This window comes from Paroedura picta, chromosome 9 (genome assembly GCF_049243985.1).
Source record: "Paroedura picta isolate Pp20150507F chromosome 9, Ppicta_v3.0, whole genome shotgun sequence".
Lineage (NCBI taxonomy): Eukaryota > Metazoa > Chordata > Lepidosauria > Squamata > Gekkonidae > Paroedura > Paroedura picta.
In genome coordinates, this window is record NC_135377.1 from 51,202,405 (window position 1) to 51,224,029 (window position 21,625).

The 21,625-nt window shown below is 41.6% G+C and overlaps 1 protein-coding gene across 1 annotated transcript in view; it reads left to right on the forward strand.

Annotated features, from left to right (window-relative positions):
- Positions 1-21,625, forward strand: part of LDLRAD4 (low density lipoprotein receptor class A domain containing 4) — a 322,573-nt gene that overhangs the window by 86,161 nt on the left and 214,787 nt on the right. The window contains exon 2 of the mRNA XM_077352829.1: positions 16,969-17,425. Coding sequence (XP_077208944.1) covers positions 17,386-17,425 — 40 coding nt within the window. The 5' untranslated portion in view covers positions 16,969-17,385. The remainder of the gene's footprint in view (positions 1-16,968; positions 17,426-21,625) is intronic.

Here is a 21,625-nt window from a genome sequence, read left to right on the forward strand (position 1 = left end):
GAAAACATGATTGAACCAATGGAGCAAAACAGTGGCGCTACCCTCTTCATTTTATCCTCACAACAACCTGTGAGGTAGGTTAAACTGAGAAAGTATGGTTAATACCCAGTCGCCCAAGAAGTTTCAAGACTATGAGTCCCAGTTTCACAGATCCTAGTGTAATACCTTTACCACCACACCACACTCACCTGGGGAAAGATATCAATAGTATTGTCACTTGTGGTGTATATTGTGGCTATTGATAGAATAGATGATCCTATGCAGAGTTTTGGATGACTGGATATAAAAACCCTGAGGATCCGTTGAAGATCCGTGCTTTGGAACCATGTTTTTGCCTGGTTTCATCTCCACGAAGGCGTGGATCTGTGATTTTTGTGGTGTAAGCTGTGGCTATCACTAGATGAAGTGATCTTACGGTGAGTTTGAGGTGAATGGATACAAAAACCCTGAGGTTCCATGAGAATCTGACTTTTAAAACTATGTTTTTCCTCCATGGCATTGCCCTGAAGGTTTGGATCCCTGATTTTTGTGGTGCATGCTATAGACCAGGGGTAGTCAAACTGTGGCCCTCCAGATGTCCATGGACTACAATTCCCATGAGCCCCTGCCAGATTTTGCTGTCAGGGGCTCATGGGAATTGTAGTCCATGGACATCTGGAGGGCCACAGTTTGACTACCCCTGCTATAGACAGACAAAAGAGGTATGGTGTTTTTTCTCCTCCTGCCTCCTCCAATCACAGCTCAGTGTGGGCTTGTAAAGACACTACTGGGGGGGGGGGTATCCCTTGAGAAAAAAACTAGTCTTGCATATTAATAATTTGAGGCTTTTGTGGGTTCCCCAGTAAATGGACTGTTTTTACTCCTAGGCACCAATTCCTTTTGTTTGTATTTCAGGTAAAAATAATTAATTGGATTTGCCTGTATCCTTTATAGAATTTATATCTCTGGTTCCTGACATTATATTTTCTGACACTTATGGCCCAGCCTGACAAAGTGACATTCATGTCAGATCTGGACCTCTTAACAAATGAGTTTGACACTTCTGAAGATCCATAGTTATGTTAATTAGCAGATTCACTTAGCTGCTATGAGGATCAAGAAAGGGTCTCAGAAGGGAGGGGGTGTTGAACCCTTTCCTCCCATGCTTCCCAATGCTGAAATTTCTCTTAACATAAACAGCAATTTGCTCTGCAGAAGCTGCCAAATCTTCAAAGCAGCTGCATGCAGATAATAATGTAAAAAACAAGAAAGATCATATAGGAGATATTTATCACAAATCTCTAGGTTCACGTCTAGTCTGACCATCAATCTCTGTTACTCATTGCTGCTGTGAAAGGTTGTGCAGTTTTTCATCTTTCCTCACCACCTCTGACTCCGGAATGCTCAGAATCAAAATTATCTGTAAGCTGCCAGACAGATTCTCAGATTAGTTTCCTGGAAGTGTGTCCAAGGATGACTGGTTGCAAAAATTCTTGCCTACTGAGGGGAAAGTGGCAGTACAATCTGTGACACTGTTTTGTAAGTTTTGGAATAGTGTTGGAGAGTATAAAGATTTTTTTTATCACTTGTTTGTTTACTTGAGGAAGATAAGAGTTCAGAGAAAACAGTGATACTGTCCGGAATTTGAAGTCATTGCAATTTCATGGAGGATATTGATTTGTTCCTGGAGGCTGTATGGCATTTGTTTTTCTACCTTTTCAGTATTTGGAATTCAGGAAATTGTTGGTACAATTAGATCTTTAAAAGCTGGCAGTGTGCTAATGACATGTGTACAAAAGATGCAATTAACCACTGGGTCCATTGCAGGATCTACAAAGAAAAGTCACGTGATTATTATGCCCAAATTCAACAGAAATCATGTGATTGTTAAAATCAATCCAAATAGTTCAGCATGGTGGGAAGGGGAGAAAATTCTGTCAGGACATGCCCTTAAGATTTTTTTTTTTTTTTACTGTGCTTTGGGACAAATGCTCTGCTATTAGGATTTGTATTCATTTAATGAACCATTATCTGGCATTAGAGAGAGAGTTGGTTTTAAAAAATGTTTTTCATTGGATGGCTTCCATTTTTACTCCTTCCCATAATGCCTCTGGTACGTTCCCCCTCCCCCCTCAGTATGAGGAGTGATTTCCTGCCTTTCTTCTACCATGGAACCCAAGGTGTGTGGAGTTCCAAGGAGGCCTTCCACCCAGGCCCTGTACAGGCATCTGAAAACTATGTTATAGGATTGTAAGATGTGACTTCAAATGGTAAAAAGTTCCATCTCTTCATGAAAAATGTTATATGATTCCTATTTTTAAGGGTGCAACTCTGGCAATACTATATACCACATATATATGAAATCCAGAGAATATCACAACTATATAAAGTTTTCCTTTAGTTTGTAAGCTATGATGTTGGTTTTCCCCTTTCTGACTTCTGATAAGTTAGGTAATGACATGATATGAGGGCAAGATGGCAAGGGACTGATACTCAAGCAGGAGGCATTGTTGGGAATGAAAAGAATTATGTGTTTTGGAATTTACCAACCAAAATATTGAAGAGTATCCCATATTGCAGTGGTCCCCAACCCCCGGTCCGGGGACTGGTCCCGGTCCGTGGATCAGTCGGTAGCGGGCCGCAGCTCCTCCTCATCTTTCTCCCTGGCTGCTGCCTCGGGGGCTCACCTTTGGTGCTCTCCAGTGGCCGCTATTGCTGGGGCTTCCTCTCGGCGTGGCACTGCACAGCTGCTGCTGGCAGCGCCCCTCAGCAGGTGGCAGGAAGTCAGGGGTGCCAGCGGGAAAGTAATTGGAACAGGGGCTCAGGTGGCGACATCCCTCGGCAAAAGACTACCCCCCCTCCGGGCCTCAGTAAAATTGTCAAGCGTTGACTGGTCCCCAGTGATAAAAAGGTTGGGGACCACTGCCGTATTGCATATCCTATTATCAAGTCCAGCCAGCAAGCACAGCCAGTGCCTCACAGAGGCGCTGCCTGTGCTTGCCATGCTTTGCGCGTTTGCAGGGGGCAGGGGGGAAAGGATGGCTTCCTCACAGAGGCCACAGGTTTGCTTGGTGGCTCAGGGGAGGCCGCGCGGATCCGGGGGAGGGGGGCAAGGAAGGCTTCCTCCCAAGCCGCCAAGCATGCCCGCGGCCTCACAGAGGCCATGGCTGTGCTGGGTGGCTCAGGGGGGAGGCCGCCTGGGTCTGGGGGGGAGGGGGCTGGGCTGGGTCTTCTGTGGGACCCGGAAGTTGAGCCTCGCTGCCTTGCGGCGGCAGGGGGAGCAAGACCTCTCAAAGCCTGTTCTTATGAATTGGCTTTGAAACTAGTATAAATATAATAAATAAATAATAATAAAATAACTTGCTCCACATCTGCTGAGCACTTTTTCTGTTTAAGCACCAGATCAAATCACTGGAATAGCTTCGGTTTTTATTTGGTTGTACAGTTTTTCCACTTTGCCAGTTAGCAGATTGTAAATGAAGTACAATACCTGGGGAAAGATCATTGCAACTGTTTATTTATTTATTTACGGTCATTTAGACCAAAATTTTAGAAGCACTACTATACAATAGCAGTTTGTAAAGGGAAGGTAATACATTAAAAGGTTAAAAATGCATCAACAATAAAACTTAAAACTTCTTCACCATAAAAGCCAACATTTAGAAGCATTAACTGCCGTTGACTATTTTACACAGGTAAAATGAGCCATAAAAGCAATATAAAACTAATAAAACTGTTAAAATATAAAACAAAAGACAAGATTAACCAAAAAACATAAGATTAACCAAAAAACATAAGAAGTTCTGTGGACCTGTTATGGCTATACATGAGTGACCCATTCTTTCCTAATTCTTTGCAACTGTAAAGGAAATAGAGAATATTATTTGAATTAACAGAAGGAACTCATTGTTCTGCATTTAAAAGTGGTGTCTGACTGTGAACCCTTTTCAGCTCTTGAGACTAATCCTGAGTCCCCAGTGTTGATGGTAGTTCCATTTTTACTGTATTTCCCATTGAAAATGGCCGGATTTCTTGCTTCTGCTCCTGGCTTTGCGTGTTACGGTCAGTGTTCTGTCATCCTTTGCTGGTTTTTCAGATTGGTGCCAAGCAAAGTTATTTTTGTCTCCAAACCAGTGGCCCTACTAGAAATTAATTGCCTTCTTGGGAGAGAAATAAAGGATAGCTAGCAATATCTAGGGGCTCCTCTCATTCACATACCTTCTTGGAAACTGGCTAATATGGAGAAAGCTGGTGGAAGGGACTAAAATAGGAACTTTCTAAAGCTGATGGTGCCTCTTTGAGAACTGCTTAAATAGTTTAATAGCCTTTAATCAGATAGAAAAAAACAAGATAAATAACTACATAAAATAAGGGTTCAGGGCAATTACATGATTTTTAAAGACTTGCCAATGGAAATTGATGGAATTTATGCACATGAACTCGTAAAAGTTGCACAAAAATGTGGCAATAAAGTCTTGGGAAACTATAAATACATGTGGTTATCAATCTAAAATAATGACTGACTGTAACTGTTTAAAAACCTGGCATATTTCTTTTTTTCCAGTGTTTTAAAAAATGTATTTATGAACAGCAGCTTGTGAATCAGTAGCTAGCTTGTCGGAGAACATAAGGAGAACTCAAAGTCTCCAGGAATTTCTCCCCAAGGCACTTCTAAATAACACACCAGCAGCATACAGAAGTTGCATGCAGAAAAGGTTTTGAAACAATCACATGAAGGAGAACAATTTTACAGTCCAGTCAGTCAAGCTGCAAATTTTCTCCAGCCACTGCGATCCAAGCGGTAGACTATTGACAGTTATTAAAGATGCCTCTGTGTGAATGGAATGTTTGACTCTGTGGTGGTACAGTGAGAAAACCCTACATTTACCTGCTATGTAGAAGAGTAAGCTTAGGCAGGTAGAGCAGTTTTATTACTCACAGATATAGCATACTTCCAGGGCATTTCAATAGGGCAAAGAGCTTTGTTTTCTGAGATAAAGGTGAAGAGAATGCATTGGACCATGAGGAAGACTGGCAATTCACTTCCAGTAAGTGATTGAAAGCCTTTCCCTAGGATAAACATAGGTGTTTTTGCCTTCCTCTCACCTGAAAATGTTGGGAGTTGTTGTCAGAGGCCTTATTGCTTTACCTAAGAACAAAGTTTGTGTCCAGTAGAACCTTTTATTCTGGGCATATGCTTTGGTATGCGTGCATACTTTCTCAGATCTGAATGAGACCTGAATGCTTATACCCAGCATAAACCTTTGTTGGTCTTAAAGGTGCCAGTGGACCAGAAGTAGAACCACAACTAATATCCTTAGCCAGTTTGGTGTAGTGGTTAGGAGTGCGGACTTCTAATCTGGCATGCCGGGTTTGATTCTGCACTCCCCCACATGCAGCCAGCTGGGTGACCTTGGGCTTACCACAGCACTGATAAAACTGTTCTGACCGAGCAGTGATATCAGGGTTCTCCCAGCCTCACCCACCTCACGGGGTGTCAGTTGTGGGAAGAGGAAAGGGAAAGGCGACTGTAAGCCGTTTTGAGACTCTTGCATATAAGAACCAACTCCTCCTCCTCCTCCTCCTCCTCCTCCTCCTTCTTCTTCTGGTGGTGGTGGTGGTGGTGGTGGTGGTTCTTGTTCTTCTAGAATGAGTATCTCAGGCACAGGCCCTGCCTCATTCAGTATACGGCCATCAGACTGCAAATGATATTCCCCAAGTGATTAATGAGTTTGCCTTCCATATTAGCATTTCTCAAAGAAACATTCCTTTGTTTTAGGTTGATATAATCTAGACTGTTTGGAACTGCCCTCCAATGTGCTGCTGTTCTGATTGGGAGGGGGGGGAACTGCTCCCTAGATTCATGCTCAACCTGGCTACCTTCTTCCCTTTTACCCTATTTCTAAGTATCCTCAAGACTCCAAACAACTTACTCCTCCCCTTTGACTGAACATGGTGGTATGCCTGGTCACCCCCTCTCTTCTTTACAAGCCTGAAAAGGAAATAATCTTTTGTTTTTGTGTCTGGCTGCTCATTCTGTAACTGGGCACTTAGTTCCAAACTCTTTGTAGAGCTGTGGGGACATTCATTCTGGATTCATGAATCATATCTGTGCTTCTCTTCCCCTTTCGATTTACTGCCTAGATATATGCTTGAACCTTTGTTTTAGAAATCAAACTGTCACCTGGTTCTGTATGGATAGATAGCTATAACCATTTTTCATTTTCTCTCTGTCTTGTTTTACCTCTTGTCTATCCAGCTGAGTGGTATAGCTGACACAAAATATGTGACTAGCTCATTTTTTGATTTTCTAGTGCTAGGAATGATATGGAATTCTTTATAAGATTTTGATTGCTAGAGTAAGCTGATTCACCAGCCCAGATATTTATATTATTCCGATTAATAAACTTAATTTCTGTTTACATTGTATCCAAACTATCCATTTTAAGGTGGTAAAAATGCTTTACCATTTTGTAAACAAACAATTTTTGTGAATCACTGCCCAAACTGGTATTCCGTAAACTGGATATAGAACCTGAAAAGAACAACTTTTGGGGTGAGAGTTAATAGAAGATTTTCTTCCACATTCTCAAGCCACTGTAGTTTGGAGTGGAGCTCAGATTAGAAAGTGAGCCATATGTACATGTTATTAATGTAGTGTACTGTAGTGTCGTATACACACCTATGTTGATTACACGTGTTAACAGGTCTTGATTATTTCTTTAAAAATTGTTATGTATAATATGCTTTTTTTTGTTACTGTGGCTTAAAACAGATTACACAGATAAGTCAATATTATCGACAGGATGGGACGTCCAATAAGCAGTAAAACAGGATCCGGAATGCAGAAATCTGAAAACAAGCAGAAATCTGAAACAGAGTTGGAACATAGTTGCATTTAAACATGATACATTACAGACAATGCACAGTTGTGTAATGTGTAGTCCCTCTCCCTTTCCCAAAACATCCTTCTGGACCATTTAATTACAGTACAGCTGTGCAAAAAAGTCTTTCTGAATAATCCCAACTCATATCTGACAAATGTAGCTTTGACTCTCCAAAGCTTATACTCTGAAACTCTTGTCGATCCTTAAGATGCTACTGGACTCTAATCTAGCCGTTCTACTGCAGACTAACACAGCTACCCTCTGAAACAGAATAATTTGGGTTTGCATAGTTTTGGAAACCCAGGAGAGTGGAAGCCTTCCTAACTTTATCAGGTGGGCCATTCCATGATTCAATAGCCACTCAATAATGTTCAGCCATGAGAAAACTGTATCTCACACATTTATGGTTCAGTTGTAAATTCCTTCCAAATATTAAGCTTGCAAATGACAGGCCTTACACACATTGCTTTCCAGGTTTTGCAGTAGTCAACTATAAACACAATCCATAAGGAATATTAACAGTGCTGCTTGATAAATTTGAGTATCAATAGGCTTGATACTCAATATCAGTATCTATATCAGTATCAATAAGCTTGAGGCTTCAGGGATATTAATATATATATATATATAGCTTATTTTCCACAATAAAAGGTAGGTGGCTGGTTTAAGCAAGTATTCATTTCTGTCTGGGCTAGAAACCCTGGGGCTTATATCCACTTGCCAGCCAATATCTTGGATTCTTTGATTATGATTTTGGCCTGTTATACGGTCATTTTTAATAAAACATTTGTTGACATCCTCAGTTTTTGTACACTGACTCCAACTGATTTAAGCCATGATGAGTGAAATTTCTCTTTTAAAATAAGTGCTGCCAAGCTGTTAGGATAATGGTTTAATTTCAGCCACAAAACATAGTGACCCTATCTTCAACTTTCAACATCCCTGTTTCCAAACATATTAAAGCATTTGACACACAATGTGGGAGTTGAAGAATGGCCCTGAGACATTTGGATTGGGCTTTTTCTATATAGGCTATGCCTGTTCCCAAGGGGCCAATAGAGGTACCATACAGGAGTTTAGAGAGACTCGGTTTTGTATAACTCTATGCAGCTGGCACAAAGTACCTACCTTTAGTCTATATTGTTTATTGATTATTCATGTATTGAATATTCATTTACATTTGTATACTATTTTTTCTTCCATTATGAAGCACATGGAGGTCTCCAAGAAGTTTCCCACCCAATCAAATTATAATATCATAGAACTGGAAGGTACCACCAGGGTCACCTAGTCCTACCCCCTGCAGGAAATTCACAACTACCTGCCCACTCATAGTGACCCCATTTCTATCCCCAGATGGTGCAAATATTAGTCATCTAATGTGTGTTCATATGAGCTGTTAAGTCCCAGCTGACTTATGGTGACCACTTTGGGTTTCCAAGATGACAGATATTTAGAAATGATTTGCCTTTGCCAGCCTCTGTGCAGTGATCCTGGAATCCAAATACTAGCCAGGACTGACCCTGCTTAGCTTTCAAGATTGGGCTAGTCTGGGCCCTCCAGGTCAGGTCCAAATAAAGGTACCTATTTAAAAACATTACCAAACAATACCGACTATTTACTGCAGAAGGCTTTGTTGAAATCGATGGTGATACTAAACATGTCTGTAACACTTTTTAAAACTAGTTTTCATAGACTCAAAGTAGGTCTATGACAGTGGTTGTCATTATTGCCATGCTATGTATAGAGATCTTGAAGGCTTCATTATGAGCATCCAGTAAATCTATGATTTAGATGAGGTAGGTATAGCTGAAAAACCGGATAGCTGGGCAGGGAGATGCTATGAGTAAAAGCAATGAAAGAGTTTGTCCTCCTTGTTTCTGTAGTGAAAGTGGGTATGAGTCACACTAAAAGAAAGTCACAAATTTCTCATAGAATAAAATTCCTGAATATAGACTAAGTTAGAGCCAACCAGCTTTTTGGCTGATAAAAAGGGGGAAATGGTCTGCTTAGACCAGGCGTAGTCAAACTGCGGCCCTCCAGATGTCCATGGACTACAATTCCCATGGACCAATTCATGGGAATTCCAATTCATGGGAATTGTAGTCCATGGATATCTGGAGGGCCGCAGTTTGACTACCCCTGGCTTAGACCATTTGAGAGAGGTTACCAGAGGGATGGTGGGACCTGCACAGGCTTACCAATTTCCTGCCTGGGATCTTCCATCCTCAGCTGCTACTCCCACAGTCTGCAGAAGAAAAATAACATAGACTCTAAGGAGGTCTGTGACAGAGATTGCCGTGTTAGGCTCAGAGTTTTTGGGGCTTCATTATGAGCACCAAGTAAATCAACTTAGTTGAGCTGTGGTTGGAAGATGTGGCTGAAAGAGCCAGATAGCTGAGCATAGACAAAAATTGCTGTTGAATGACAGTGTGACAAGTATACGTAATACTTGAGGAAGTCTATTTCAGTGTATATGAAGATGTGTGCATCTACACCTGTTAAATCACTTAGTTCTCGCTTTTACCCAGAATTAAACTTTCTTGTTTTTAAAGGTGCCACTGGACAGAAGCTTAGTTCTCATATCTGTTTGTTAACTATTTTATTTATATGCAAGTGTGCTGCTATTGACAGGTCTTACCAACTACTTTAACCCCATCTTAGCTATACTTATCTCTCAGTTACTTATTCCTCTTGATGCTAATTAGCCCAACCTGGCAACTACCCCTCCCCCAGAAAATGTAAGTTTATTTGTGCATGCACACGAAAGCTCATACCCAGAATTATACTTTGTTGGTCATGAAGGTTCCACTGGACTCAAATGTTATTCTGAATTAAAACACACAATCCAACTGGCTGTTAAATTCCAAGATTTCATTGGCACAGTAGTGGAGATTCTATTTGACCTGTCTCACCTGTTGTTATTGGCACTCCATCTAATGCAACATGAAGTCAGTTTGGAGACTGAGATTATTTGGCAGCCAGATGGGAGAGCATGGACTCTGTGGAATTGATTGTCTACATTGATTTAAAAGGGGAGGAAATGCAATTTTTTTGTCCTAAATAATAATCTTGATATAGTGCCTGTAATACCAGGTCCCGCCCCCTATGAAATATAAAGACACTGTCATTGCAGGGATAGGTTATTGCCCTTTTAAAAAATTACATATATATGCTTGGAAGTGCAGTGCCTTTAAAGATGTAATAAATGGCAACTTTAAGAACCTGCTTAATGTTCTCTTAAGGACATTCATGGGATTTTTCAAGGACTTAAATTTTACATGATTTCATCTAAAGGTTTAGGTGTTTTTTTTTTTAAGGTTCACCAATTGATGAAACATTCCTGAAAAGAGAGGGATGCTTGTTCCTGCAGCCTCTGATCTGTTTTTAAAGAAATGCATGGACAACATTTTAATGTTAGCGTGGAAGTTTTCAGCATGCAGTAAAAATAAAACAAAATCCATGCAAGGGAACTGGTGACTAATATGTTGTTTTCAGCAAAATCTGAAATAGGCTGAAAATGGAAAATAGAGGCTCTGCTGTAAAACGGTTTAAGGCAAATTTGAAATATGTTTGTGTTGACAGCTCACCTTCATTTAATCAGATATAAGGAAAAGCAAGAGAAGGAAGTATCTTCATGATTTTTTGGAATTGACCTTTGAAAATGGAAAATATAGTCCAAATATTTCAAGGATATATAGATATTCTTCCATATTGTCATGAAGTGTCTTATTTTTTTATTAGAATAAAGAATAGGTGATGCTCCTGATAGGTGATGCCTATGCATTGGGTTTTTGTGTGTGTGTGAGATTTATTCAGCTTACATACTTGTGCTGTAATTAATACAAGATTACATTTTACTTATGCCTTATAACTGTTTTTGTCATAAAAAGTAGGAATGGGGGAAGTGGATTTTTCTGAATGCTGATGACTGGTCACAAGTCCTGTTGAATGAGGCCCCATGGCACTCAGTGCACTTCAATTATATTTGCAATGAATATAAGACAGTGAAAAAATCCAATATCTTGAGTAGGTACTAGAAAAATATGAAAACCCTACAACGTGAGTGTTGCTTTGAGGAGGGGGAAATCTGCATTTTCTGCAACCAGCATATTATTTCAGAGGGTGGATGGGAAAGTTTCTAGATAGTTCCAAGATTTTTGTTTCAAGAATCTTGTAAAGAGCATCAGACCTATTATGTTAAGTCGGGTAAGAGCGGCTGGAGTAGCAATTAATATCAAAACATGGTGATTTGGGGTTGTTGGAAACCAGGAAGACAACCTTGAACAAGTTGCTGTTCAGCCTAATTGGCTTCACTGGATTGAACTAACTGCATTAGATCAATTATGCAACAGCACAGAATCTGCTGAGATTCAGGGCTGGGTGAGCAGGAAGCGGCTTCTCCGCTTGGAGTTCAGCAGTCTGTGTCAATTGAACTGTAGGATGGACTTCCCAGCTTTTATCTTCCTTTCTTCCATTTTTTGTAGGTCCTGGATTTGTATCTCCGAATCCCAGTTGCTTGGGGGATTCTCAGCTTGAAGATGCTGACTAAGAGTATTATCCAGTGGTACTAGATGCATTGATAGATATATTTGTTATTATTATTAAGAATAACTTTATTAGTTTTGGGATTCAGCTATAGATAAAAACTGGCATTTTTGCTCTTGTATGAACACACGAAACTGCCTTATACTGAATCAGACCCTTCGTCTATAGAAGTCAGTATTGTCTGCTTAAACTAGGGTGTCAGACTGGTGTCTTTCGCATCACTCACTGCCACATTTTCTAATGGGAGATGCCACAGATTGAACCTGGGACCTTCTTATTTATTTATTAATGTACCACCTTCCCCTGCGGTTCAGGGTGGTTTACACTGCGATTTGCGGTGCAGTACAACATCATCATTTTGAACATGTAATAATTGAGAATACAATACCTCTGAACATATGATAATTGAGAACACATTCTATTTCATGGTAGAATACATAATAATAAAATGTTCTTCAACATCAACATTCAACATGCTGTTGAAGTCTTGGGGTGGTCATGTTCTGCTATTTTATTTTCTTTCTCCCTCTGTCAAGAAGGGAGTTCATTGTGGCTGGGACACAACCAGCCAGGGGCTTAGGGCAATTCAATAGATGTCTTGTGGCCCAGACCACCTCTGAAGGTAGGCAAGAAATGTGGATTTCATTGATGAGAAAAATCTCAATAAAATCCCATAATCTTTAAACAGGCATGCATAAACCATGCAATTAGATTAGAGCAGGCTTTAACAACCAATGATGGGCCTAGAGGGGGTGGGGAGGGGAGGGGCTCTGGGTGGGTGCATACAGAGCTATGCTTCCTGATCATATTCTGCATGATCGCACTACTGGGATTTCTTGAAGAATATTTCAGGGGTTTCTCAACAGTAAAAAAGTTGAGAAAGACTGGATTAGAGTGTAAACAGATTTTTTGGCGATTAAATGTCTGTGTCATTTCCACTGCACAGCAGTAAATTATTGCACCAGGTAACTGGCTATGGTTCCTGATGCTTGGTCACATCAGGCTTGTTTTGCAAGTAGCCAATGCTGGGCTGTAAAAAGTCATTGTTTGCCTCAGTGCCAGGAACACTCTGCAGCCGATAGTGTCTGCAGTCCTTTAGACGCTGTTTGCTTGTCTGGATAATGTTCTGTTTGTGCTTCTTTATTTAGCACCCAGACAGAAGATGTTGACTAGTGGGACAGTGTAAATAAATCAAATTAATTCAAACCACAAATTAAGTGTGGTTGGCGTGCAGGAACAAACCAGAATTCATTTTGCCTAATAATGTATATGAGGGACTGGGACCCTTTTTCCTAGATCCTTTTGGATCCTGAACAGCCGGTGGTCACAGCAGATGCCCTGTTACAGCACTGACTGACCTAACCTTCCAGGAAGATGTGAAATTATGTGAGCATTTCCTCAATAGATGTGGTACACTAGCCTCATCATTAAACTGTTCTGTGCACGTTTAAGCCACTAATAGGTGAGCTTCTTGTTCACATCTAAGAGCTTAGTTGTGCTCAGATTGTAAAACTGAAGTGTCAAAGTTTGGCCTTTTAGCACACAGTTTCTCTGTTGATTTCAACAGTTTTGGTCTTGTTCAGCAGTAGTGAATTTATGTTGGAGCAGATATAAATGCAGTATTCATCCACCATGTAAGCCTGTACCATTGAAGCCTCTACCAGGAACTTTATGGTCTGAGACTGGAATGTAGCTTGGTGAGTTACGGTTATCTTTGGATTCTCAAAGTCTCCTGTAGGCAGAGTAAGACTGATTCTGCACAAGGAATTTGCCCTTGAACAGCCTCTCATTGTTCATGGGTTTTAGTACTGCTTCAACATCACGTCGGCTGTGTAGGAGTTGGCAATAGTTTTCGCCTGATTTGCTCTGCGATAAGAGAAATTGCCAAAAATTGATTTCCCTTGTTTCACTGCAAATCAGGGTGCAAACAGGGGAGGGAGAAATGGTAGCATCATGCCTGCCCTTGCATCCGCCTTCTTATGCCTGTTTCCAGATTGAATTATTAAAAAAACAAACAAATGGCGTGGTCCGCATAGCTATGGGACCATCCACAGTTAAAATAAAATGTTCTCTTCAGTGTGCTCAGTAATATTGGGATTGGGCAGCAACCAAGAGCCATTTCGCACAATGGGCAATGTTGCTAAATCTGTGCGCTATTGAAAAGCGCTGCAATCAAAAGTGGCAGGTCTCATTAACGCACACAGTCGTTTCTATTGGAAAAAAGGCTACCACTACATTGAGAATGGACGTGTCATTTTCGGATGTGTTGCAGGTTGTTCTCAAGAGTATAGCTTTTTTTTGGGGGGGGGGAATCCACTTTTGTGGATTCTCCAAAAAGCGCTACAATGAAGCAATTTTTGCGGGAGTGTTGCAGGAGTGTTGCAGATTGTGTATGACATCGTATGTAATGTAAAAAAAATGGTGTTACACAATGGTAAAACTTCAGCAACATTAGTGCTGTGTGGAATAGCCCCAAGGATTGCCTGGAAAGCACCTTGGTAACCAGCCACCATTCACATATCTGCTCTGACCCTCTAAGAAGATTTCTTTCTAGCACAGTGCTATAGTAATAATGAAGTGACAGGGTAGAAACCCTAGAAAATACCTTATAACCAACTATGTGACCCCTGTACAGTGTAATATTAGGTTGGGTTGTTCGGCTTTTTTAGAAGATTTTATTGTATTAAGGGGTTTTATGGGGGTTTTATTGTTGTGACCCGCCACAAGCCTTGTGGGAGAGGCAGGCTATAAGTAACATAAATAAATAAATAAATATGTAGGAAAGAGATTTACAGAAATAATCTAGGGAGATTATTTTTTAACAAAGCCAAAATAAAGATATTTATTACAATTATATAATGGTTTACTATAATAAGAAAAAAAGGAAAGAGTGGTTGGATTTTAAAAGTGTGGGGAAAGGGCAGAACACAATGAATTGAATTGCAAAGTAAAAAGCAATAAACTTGAAGTCAGCAAAATACACTTTGCTTAAATTGTAGCAGGTTCCTCAGAGCGTTTTGTTGCACTTTATAATCATTTGATGCCCAACCTGAGCCCGTTATGCATATGTTGGATAATGTACTTTAGAAGTAGATTATCCTGTTCTGCACAAAAAAATCCAACTGCAAAAACACATTGAAAGTGCACTATCCAATGTGTGCAGAATGGGATCTGGATAGCCTAGGCTAGCCTAATTTTATTAGATGTCAGATGCAGGGTCGATGCTGGTTAGTATTTGGATAAGAGACCTCTGAGGAATATCTGAGTTGTGACACAGATGCAGGGAATAGCAAACCACCTCTGAACATTTCTTGCCTTGAGTCACCATAAATTGCCAGTGATTTAACAGAACTTTCTACTGTCACTTTATAAACTTTGCACTTTATACTTTATAATAATCTTTGCTTTTAGTTGTGCCATGGGAGTTTGAAATAATCTTTTTTCCCAGTATTCATATTTTGGAAATAGGATTTGTATATGAAGTTTTTGTTCTCAAAACACAGGAAAAATCCTCTGGCACATGTAGCAGTGGCATGCTTATCTTTAAGCCAGTTTGGTGTAGTGGTTAGGAGTGTGGACTTCTATTCTCGCATGCTGGGTTCGATTCTGCACTCCCCCACATGCAGCAAGCCGGGTGACCTTGGGCTCGCCACGGCACTGATAAAACTGTTCTGACCAAGCAGTGATATCAGGGCTCTCTCAGCCTCACCCACCTCACAGGTGTCTGTTGTGGGGAGAGGAAAGGGAAGGTGACTGTAAGCTACTTTCAGAGCCTCCTTCAGGTAGGGAAAAGCGGCATATAAGAACCAACTCTTCTTCTTCTTGATCTGTTCCAAACGAGTTAAGAAAATGACTCCAGTTGTAGTTTGGTACAACTGGGCATTTCTCTGACTTGGGAAATTCTTGGGTTCAGTGCCTGAGGAAAAGTTTTAGGGGGGAGCTCAGTGGAATTGTAGAGAGTGCCCTCAACAGTTGTCATTTCCTAAAGGGGAACAGATTTCTGTATTCTTGAGATCAGCTGTAATTTGGGAGAACTCCAATTTAAGGTTGGTAACCCTAAGGAAAGCCAAGATTAACTCTTCACTTTGAGGAAGAATTGTTTTGCAGAAGAAGCTAATGTAGGGTTGTCAATTTTCAGGTGGCACATTAAGATTTCTAGTATTACAACTGATTTCTGGCAAATCAAAATTAGTTATCCTGAAGAAAATGGCAGGTTTGGAAGGTGAACACTGCTAAGGTCTTCCCCTCCCCAAGCCTTGCTGTCTTCAGGCTCTACCCACCAAATCTCCGGGTATTTTTCAACCCAGACCCAGCTAACCTAAGCAAATCTAAACACGGTAAGCACCATGACACATGTATATGCCATACTGAGAATCAATGATCTCAAGGTTGTTATGACTCTTTCAGACTTGCTTGTTTTAGATTAAATGGCTTTCTTGAGTTTTGCTGCCTGAGAGTTATTTTAGCCTGATTTCTAGTTTTGATTACTAGAGTGTTCTATAGCCTTTGTTTGGAAGTATTTAGGATCAATACATTCTACAAATTTATTGAAGTATCGAATTAATTGGCTATGTAAAGGAGGCATTTCATTTTTCTAGATATACTAATATATCCTCACAACAAAGCTGCTGCCTTGAATAAATGGGAAATGTTCAAATTTGTTAGATAAGAGCTGTTCAGAAAGTCCATAAATTCCTATTAAAGGATCATACTGTAGCTTCAGTTTTTTAAATCAGTCCTGTTCAAAGGAGCAATAGTTCCAAAGAAGTGACCCCAACCAGATGCAAATGCATAGTGCTGTAATGCCAAAAACATTCTCATAGTAGTTCCAAACCAGAACAGTAATCCCTTTTCTTTTAGATCACCTTGTGGACGGGTTTCACTGGGTTTGATGCTGTTGAGAAGTGCTCCCCCCTTGCTTCCCCACAGCAGTATGGTGGGTCACCTCCCAGCTTTTCCCTGACTTTTCTTCACACTTTCCCAAAACAGCTTTGCTATGAAGCTTAAAGATTACACAATGCCTGGGTGGCTGCTGTATGGGTGGGAAAGTTTGAATTTCCTAGCCCTGCCCACATGGCAGCCATTTCCCTTCATCTGTCTCTACTGCAGCTCAGAAGCACACAGTTTGTCTGCTCATTAGCTTCCTGGAGAGCCTTCTAAAATGTAATGATGAGACTTGATGAAATGCTAATTATACATTAAATCTGAGGCCTTGGATGTTTTTATTTTACCCTTTTAACTGCAATCTAGCTATTATATTTCTGCCCTCATCTTTACTAAATTTGGCTTTGAAATGTAAATTATCCTGCATTCAGAGATACATGTTGGCATCTTCAACACTATCTCTCTTTGCACTTCGAAGAGTTGTGCAGTCACATTTTGTGTCTCAGCAGAATTGCAGCATCTTCTTTCGGAAGGCCATCTTTTACCATATACATTCAGTCCCTTCTAACTGGAGTGTGGTTTTGTACATGTACCGAGTTAGTCCCTGAATTTTGTAAATCTGGATATAAATAATCAAGAAACATAATCTCTTCTTTTTTAAATTCCTCAGTTTGCCTGAGAGTTTCAAGAACTCAGAACACAGGGGAAGATCACCACTGGCTACATTTGAAATGAGGGACCAAGCAAAAGCCAATGATGCTGTCTGAACATAGGATTAGAACTAGAGTTTGAAGGAAAAATACCGCCTGTATGGAATGATGCCTTTCATTCAAATGGACATCATGGCGACAGTTCTCTGGCAGGATGGCTGAGGCACCAGATCTGCATTGTATTGAGCTCAACATATCCCTTTTACCTGGGACTCAGAGGGCCTGAGTAAGACTGGGTACCTGCCAAATGCTGGATTGTAGGGAAGAAATGGACATTGACAAGCTAAGATGGAAGTAACTTGACAGCTTCAACCTTAGAAGTTTCATCTGGAAAGGACAGCTTAAGACTGGATCATAAGCTTTACTGGGAGAGCAGCATGCAGGAAGCTGGCTTTCAGGCCACAAATGCTTTCACAGGTAAGTATTTTGATAAGACTTGTTTTTTAAAAATATGTTCTCCTTGGAAATAAATATAGTTTGCACTTACATAGAGACATGGAGAACATTAATTAATTAATTAATTCATTCATTCATTACATTACATTATACTGCCCTTCCCTGAGGCTCATTCATTCATTCATTCATTCATTCATTCATTACATTATACTGCCCTTCCCTGAGGCTCAGGGAACATAACAAAACTGTACATCAAACTCAATTTTACATAATTAATACAATAGAATAATGACAATGGCAATGATAATGATAACAGTAATATAAATATTTAACAGAATAATAATCAAACAGGTCTATGGTTGTGCAAGTCAGGTGCATGGATTCCTGGGAGGGAGGTTAAGGGGGCCCACTAGGTGTTTTTGGTTTTGGTCAACCTCAACCAAATGCCTGGTGGAAGAGCTTCCGTTTGCAGGCCCTGTGAAACTGCGTTAATTCGGTTAGAGCCCTGATCTCTTCCAGGAGCTTGTTCCACCAGGTGGGGGCCAGGACAGAGAAGGCTCTGGGCCTGGTTGAGGTCAAGTCGGCTTTTTGGGGCCAGGGATCACTAGCTGGTTTGAGGTGGGGGAGGGCAATGTTCTTTTATGAGTATAAGCAGAAGGGTGGTCCCTCAGGTACACTGAGCCCTGACCGCATATGGCCTTGAAGGTGATTACCAGAACCTTTAGTCTGATCCGGAATTTGACTGGTAGCCACTGCAGTTGTTTGCTTGCTTTTTAGATTAATAACAAATTCTTATGAGACTGTTTTGTTCTCTACTACAATGAACATCAGATGAAAAGGCTGCATTCTGAATTTTCAGCCTTGTTACCCTTTAAGTGACAGATCTGTATCAAAGAGAGCATGTTCAAATAGGAAAAAGTCTTACATTAAGTAGTTCTTCAGAGGCTGTGGGGGTGAAAATGGGAGAGAAGAGAGAAAACCTAAAGTTATGATAAGTTCCCTAACTGGTTTTATTCAGTGGGAACTTATAGCCGGGTCTTTTGAATACCACTTGTAAACTGGCCTCTCCAGTTCAGTGGAAGACTTCTGTGTTGTTGTTTTTTAAAGCATAGTGCTTTATACCAGCGGTCCTCAACCTTTTTATCACCAGGGACCGGTCAACGTTTGACAATTTTACTGAGGCCCGGGGGGGTAGTCTTTTGCCGAGGGATGTCACCGCCGCCTGAGCCCCTGCTCCACTTGCTTTCCCGCCGGTGCCCCTGACTTCCCGCCACCTGCTGGGGGGCGGTGCCAGCAGCAGCTGTGCATTGTCATGCCGAGGAGGAGCCCCAGCCATGGCGGCCACCGGAGAGTACCAAACGTGAGCCAGCGGCAGAGTGGCAGGGCTGCCCCTGAGGCAGCAGGTGGGGAGGACTGGGGGTTGGGGACCACTGCTTTATACTATCAGTAATTTTGTTCAGATCAATTTGAGTGTTGCAGAGGAGGCACTCCAATGTTGTCTGTTGTAGCTTGAAAACTTTGTTTCCTTTGGTTAGCCAGGAGAGCCTGGGAAACTATGAGCAGGGGCATGTTGTGACCCTCCGGAGGCCAATGTAGGCTCCTTGGGAAAACATGGGCTGTTCTATAACATGTCTTGTAGGCTCAGAAAAAATTCCTTCATATGTGGGCTGAATTTGGCAGATAGGGTTAACTTCTTTAAAAAATAAAAAACACAAGAGAAGCTCAAAGTGATTTTCTGTTTGTATAGTTCAGGGCTTTGGGGAACCTTGCAGTAAATATTCAGGGCTCCATTCTTTTCTTCACTTTGCTGTGGAGAAATTCTAGGAGATGTCAAGTTTTTCGATCCATTGCTATATCTAGCTAAGAGCAAATAGAAATTCAGCTACCAAATTTTGTTACCAAAAATTGTTGGCAATACAAATCTTGATGCATGTTTTACTGCAGCAAAGTAGATAAGCATTGCCTGTCTTCTACATGGTCTTCTAAATGGCAGAGATTTCCTAAGGTTATTGAAATTTCAAGGAGTGACTGTATATGAGGTCAAGGTATAGTCTTGTTAACATATGAGCTGTGCTGACACATACTGCAGTTCTGCTTTTAGGGGTATAATGAGGTCTGTTCTTTAGTTGCTGAACTTTGTAAAAATAAATAGGTGCTTAGGTTGAAATCAGGGGGATCCCAAAGTGCTTGACTTTGATTGTATTTAGTCTAATCCATTTTACAGAGTTCTCCATTCTTGGCTTGAGAGGTGTGATGCATGAGGATGGCAGGCAGAGTTCAGGGAGGGGGAGCACAGGAGATAATATGGTTCCATATAGCCCACACTCTGAATCTGCCCTTTCCTACATGGGATGTGATCTCTTGTTGTATAGAGGTATGTTGTAATTCAAAAAGAATGCAAGGATCCACCTGGAAGTAGAAACCCTGCCATTTTATCACAATCAGTAAATAGGGTAGAATCATCCAGCCATTTTTGTTGTCCACATTGTGCACTTGCGGAAGAGTATTTGAGAACAGAGCTGAGGGCATTTCTTTGTCTTGCTATGGATGCTGGGATGTTGGTAAGATCCTGGAAGAGAACTGTGTTACTACATGTATTCTCAGGTGTTGTACCCAGGGAGGTCTGTATTAGGCTCTTCTGAATTGAATAAAGCTCTTGTGTGCAAATACAGGCATTTTTAATCATTCCAGTTTATTAAGGTTTTTTAATTAAATGTTGTTGCTGCTACATTTTCCTTCTTTCAGATAACCCGGTTGTCACAGAATTTGGGTTGGTGCAGATAGGTGTGGTACCTGTAATGAGGAGGATTGCAGCAGATTGAGCTGGGTTTGAGGATCCATAACAATATAGTCTTCAGTGGCTGCTCTTGTCTTTATTGCCTTGCGTTCTGCAGGTACTAACCTGTTGATGATTCCTGGGCCACGTGAGTCTCACCTGGTCTTGACCAGGTCCAGGGACTTTTTGGTCCTGGCCACAACCTGGTGGAATGACCTCCTGGAAAAGCTAAGAGCCCTGTAGGGACTTTCACAGTTGTGCAGAGCCTGTAAAATGGTGCTCTTCTGCCAGGTCTTTGGTTGAGGCCAGGGCGTGGGAGATTGCAGGGACCCCTCCACAACCAAGAACTATCGGCACCTCTGGGGATTTGGGTCTTGAGGTTCTGATAGAGGTGGGGAGATGGAAGGTGGAGAGGGTTTTTATTTTTCTCATTGCCAGAGCAGGTTGTGATTCGGGTTTTATGTTTTTGTGACTGGCTCAAGAGGGGCAGCCTATAAATATAAATACATTAAAACAGCAGTCCCCAACCTTTTTATGGTTGAGGATCGGCTCCGGGGGTGGGGAAGAGCCGGCGGCCCGGGCACTGCGCATGCACGTTAGCGCCCCCTGGTGGTGAAAACATGCATGCGCGGCAGTTCCGCCCATGCGCGTTTGTGTCTGCCGGCGTGCTGGCGGACATGCCTGCCTCTCCCCCCCCCTCTTGCAGCAAGAAGCTAGCTGGGCCGCTTCTCTCACGGCCTTGTGAGCTTCTCGCTGCGGGGGTGGGGAGAGGCAGGCGTGGCCACTGGCGGCCCGTTACCGAGGCCTTCGTTGCCCGGTACCGGGATGCGGAACGGGGGTTGATATCCCCATCATTAAAATACGTTTTCCCTTTCTGTTCTTGGACACTTCCCAACTTTGCTGCAGTAATACCTTAAGTACTTGATCCCACCCTTCCTTCCTTTTTTCCTGCCCACTAGGCCTCCGGTCCCTGTGTACCTTCAGCCCTAATGGGAGTCCCTTGCCTCACACAGCTACAGCATGAATCAGTGAGCCATATCTGGCTCTCGATGTTCCTGACCAGACTGTTCCTACAGGGCATCTACTGTACTGGTACTGGGCTGACCCCAATGCCACCCTTGCCCTGATGTCCGTCTGCTCCCTGCTTGGCTTTTGTCTTCTTGGGTTGCCACACCATTATTCAAAACAATAAAATGCTGGTACCTTATGAACAATACTGAAACTGTAATTAAACATATGCCACAACATTTAGGGCTAACTTTAATTTTAGGAAATTTACAGTTTTTATTGAATTTTTCTACATAACTTTTCTTCCTGTACTTTTCCATTCCACTTGAAAACATCAGTAAACACTTCCTTGGACAGTTACTCCTCAGTGTCCTTTCCAGAAGCCGTCTCACCTGGCCATCTGTTCCCAAATCTGCTTGCTTTGAGTCGTGTGACCT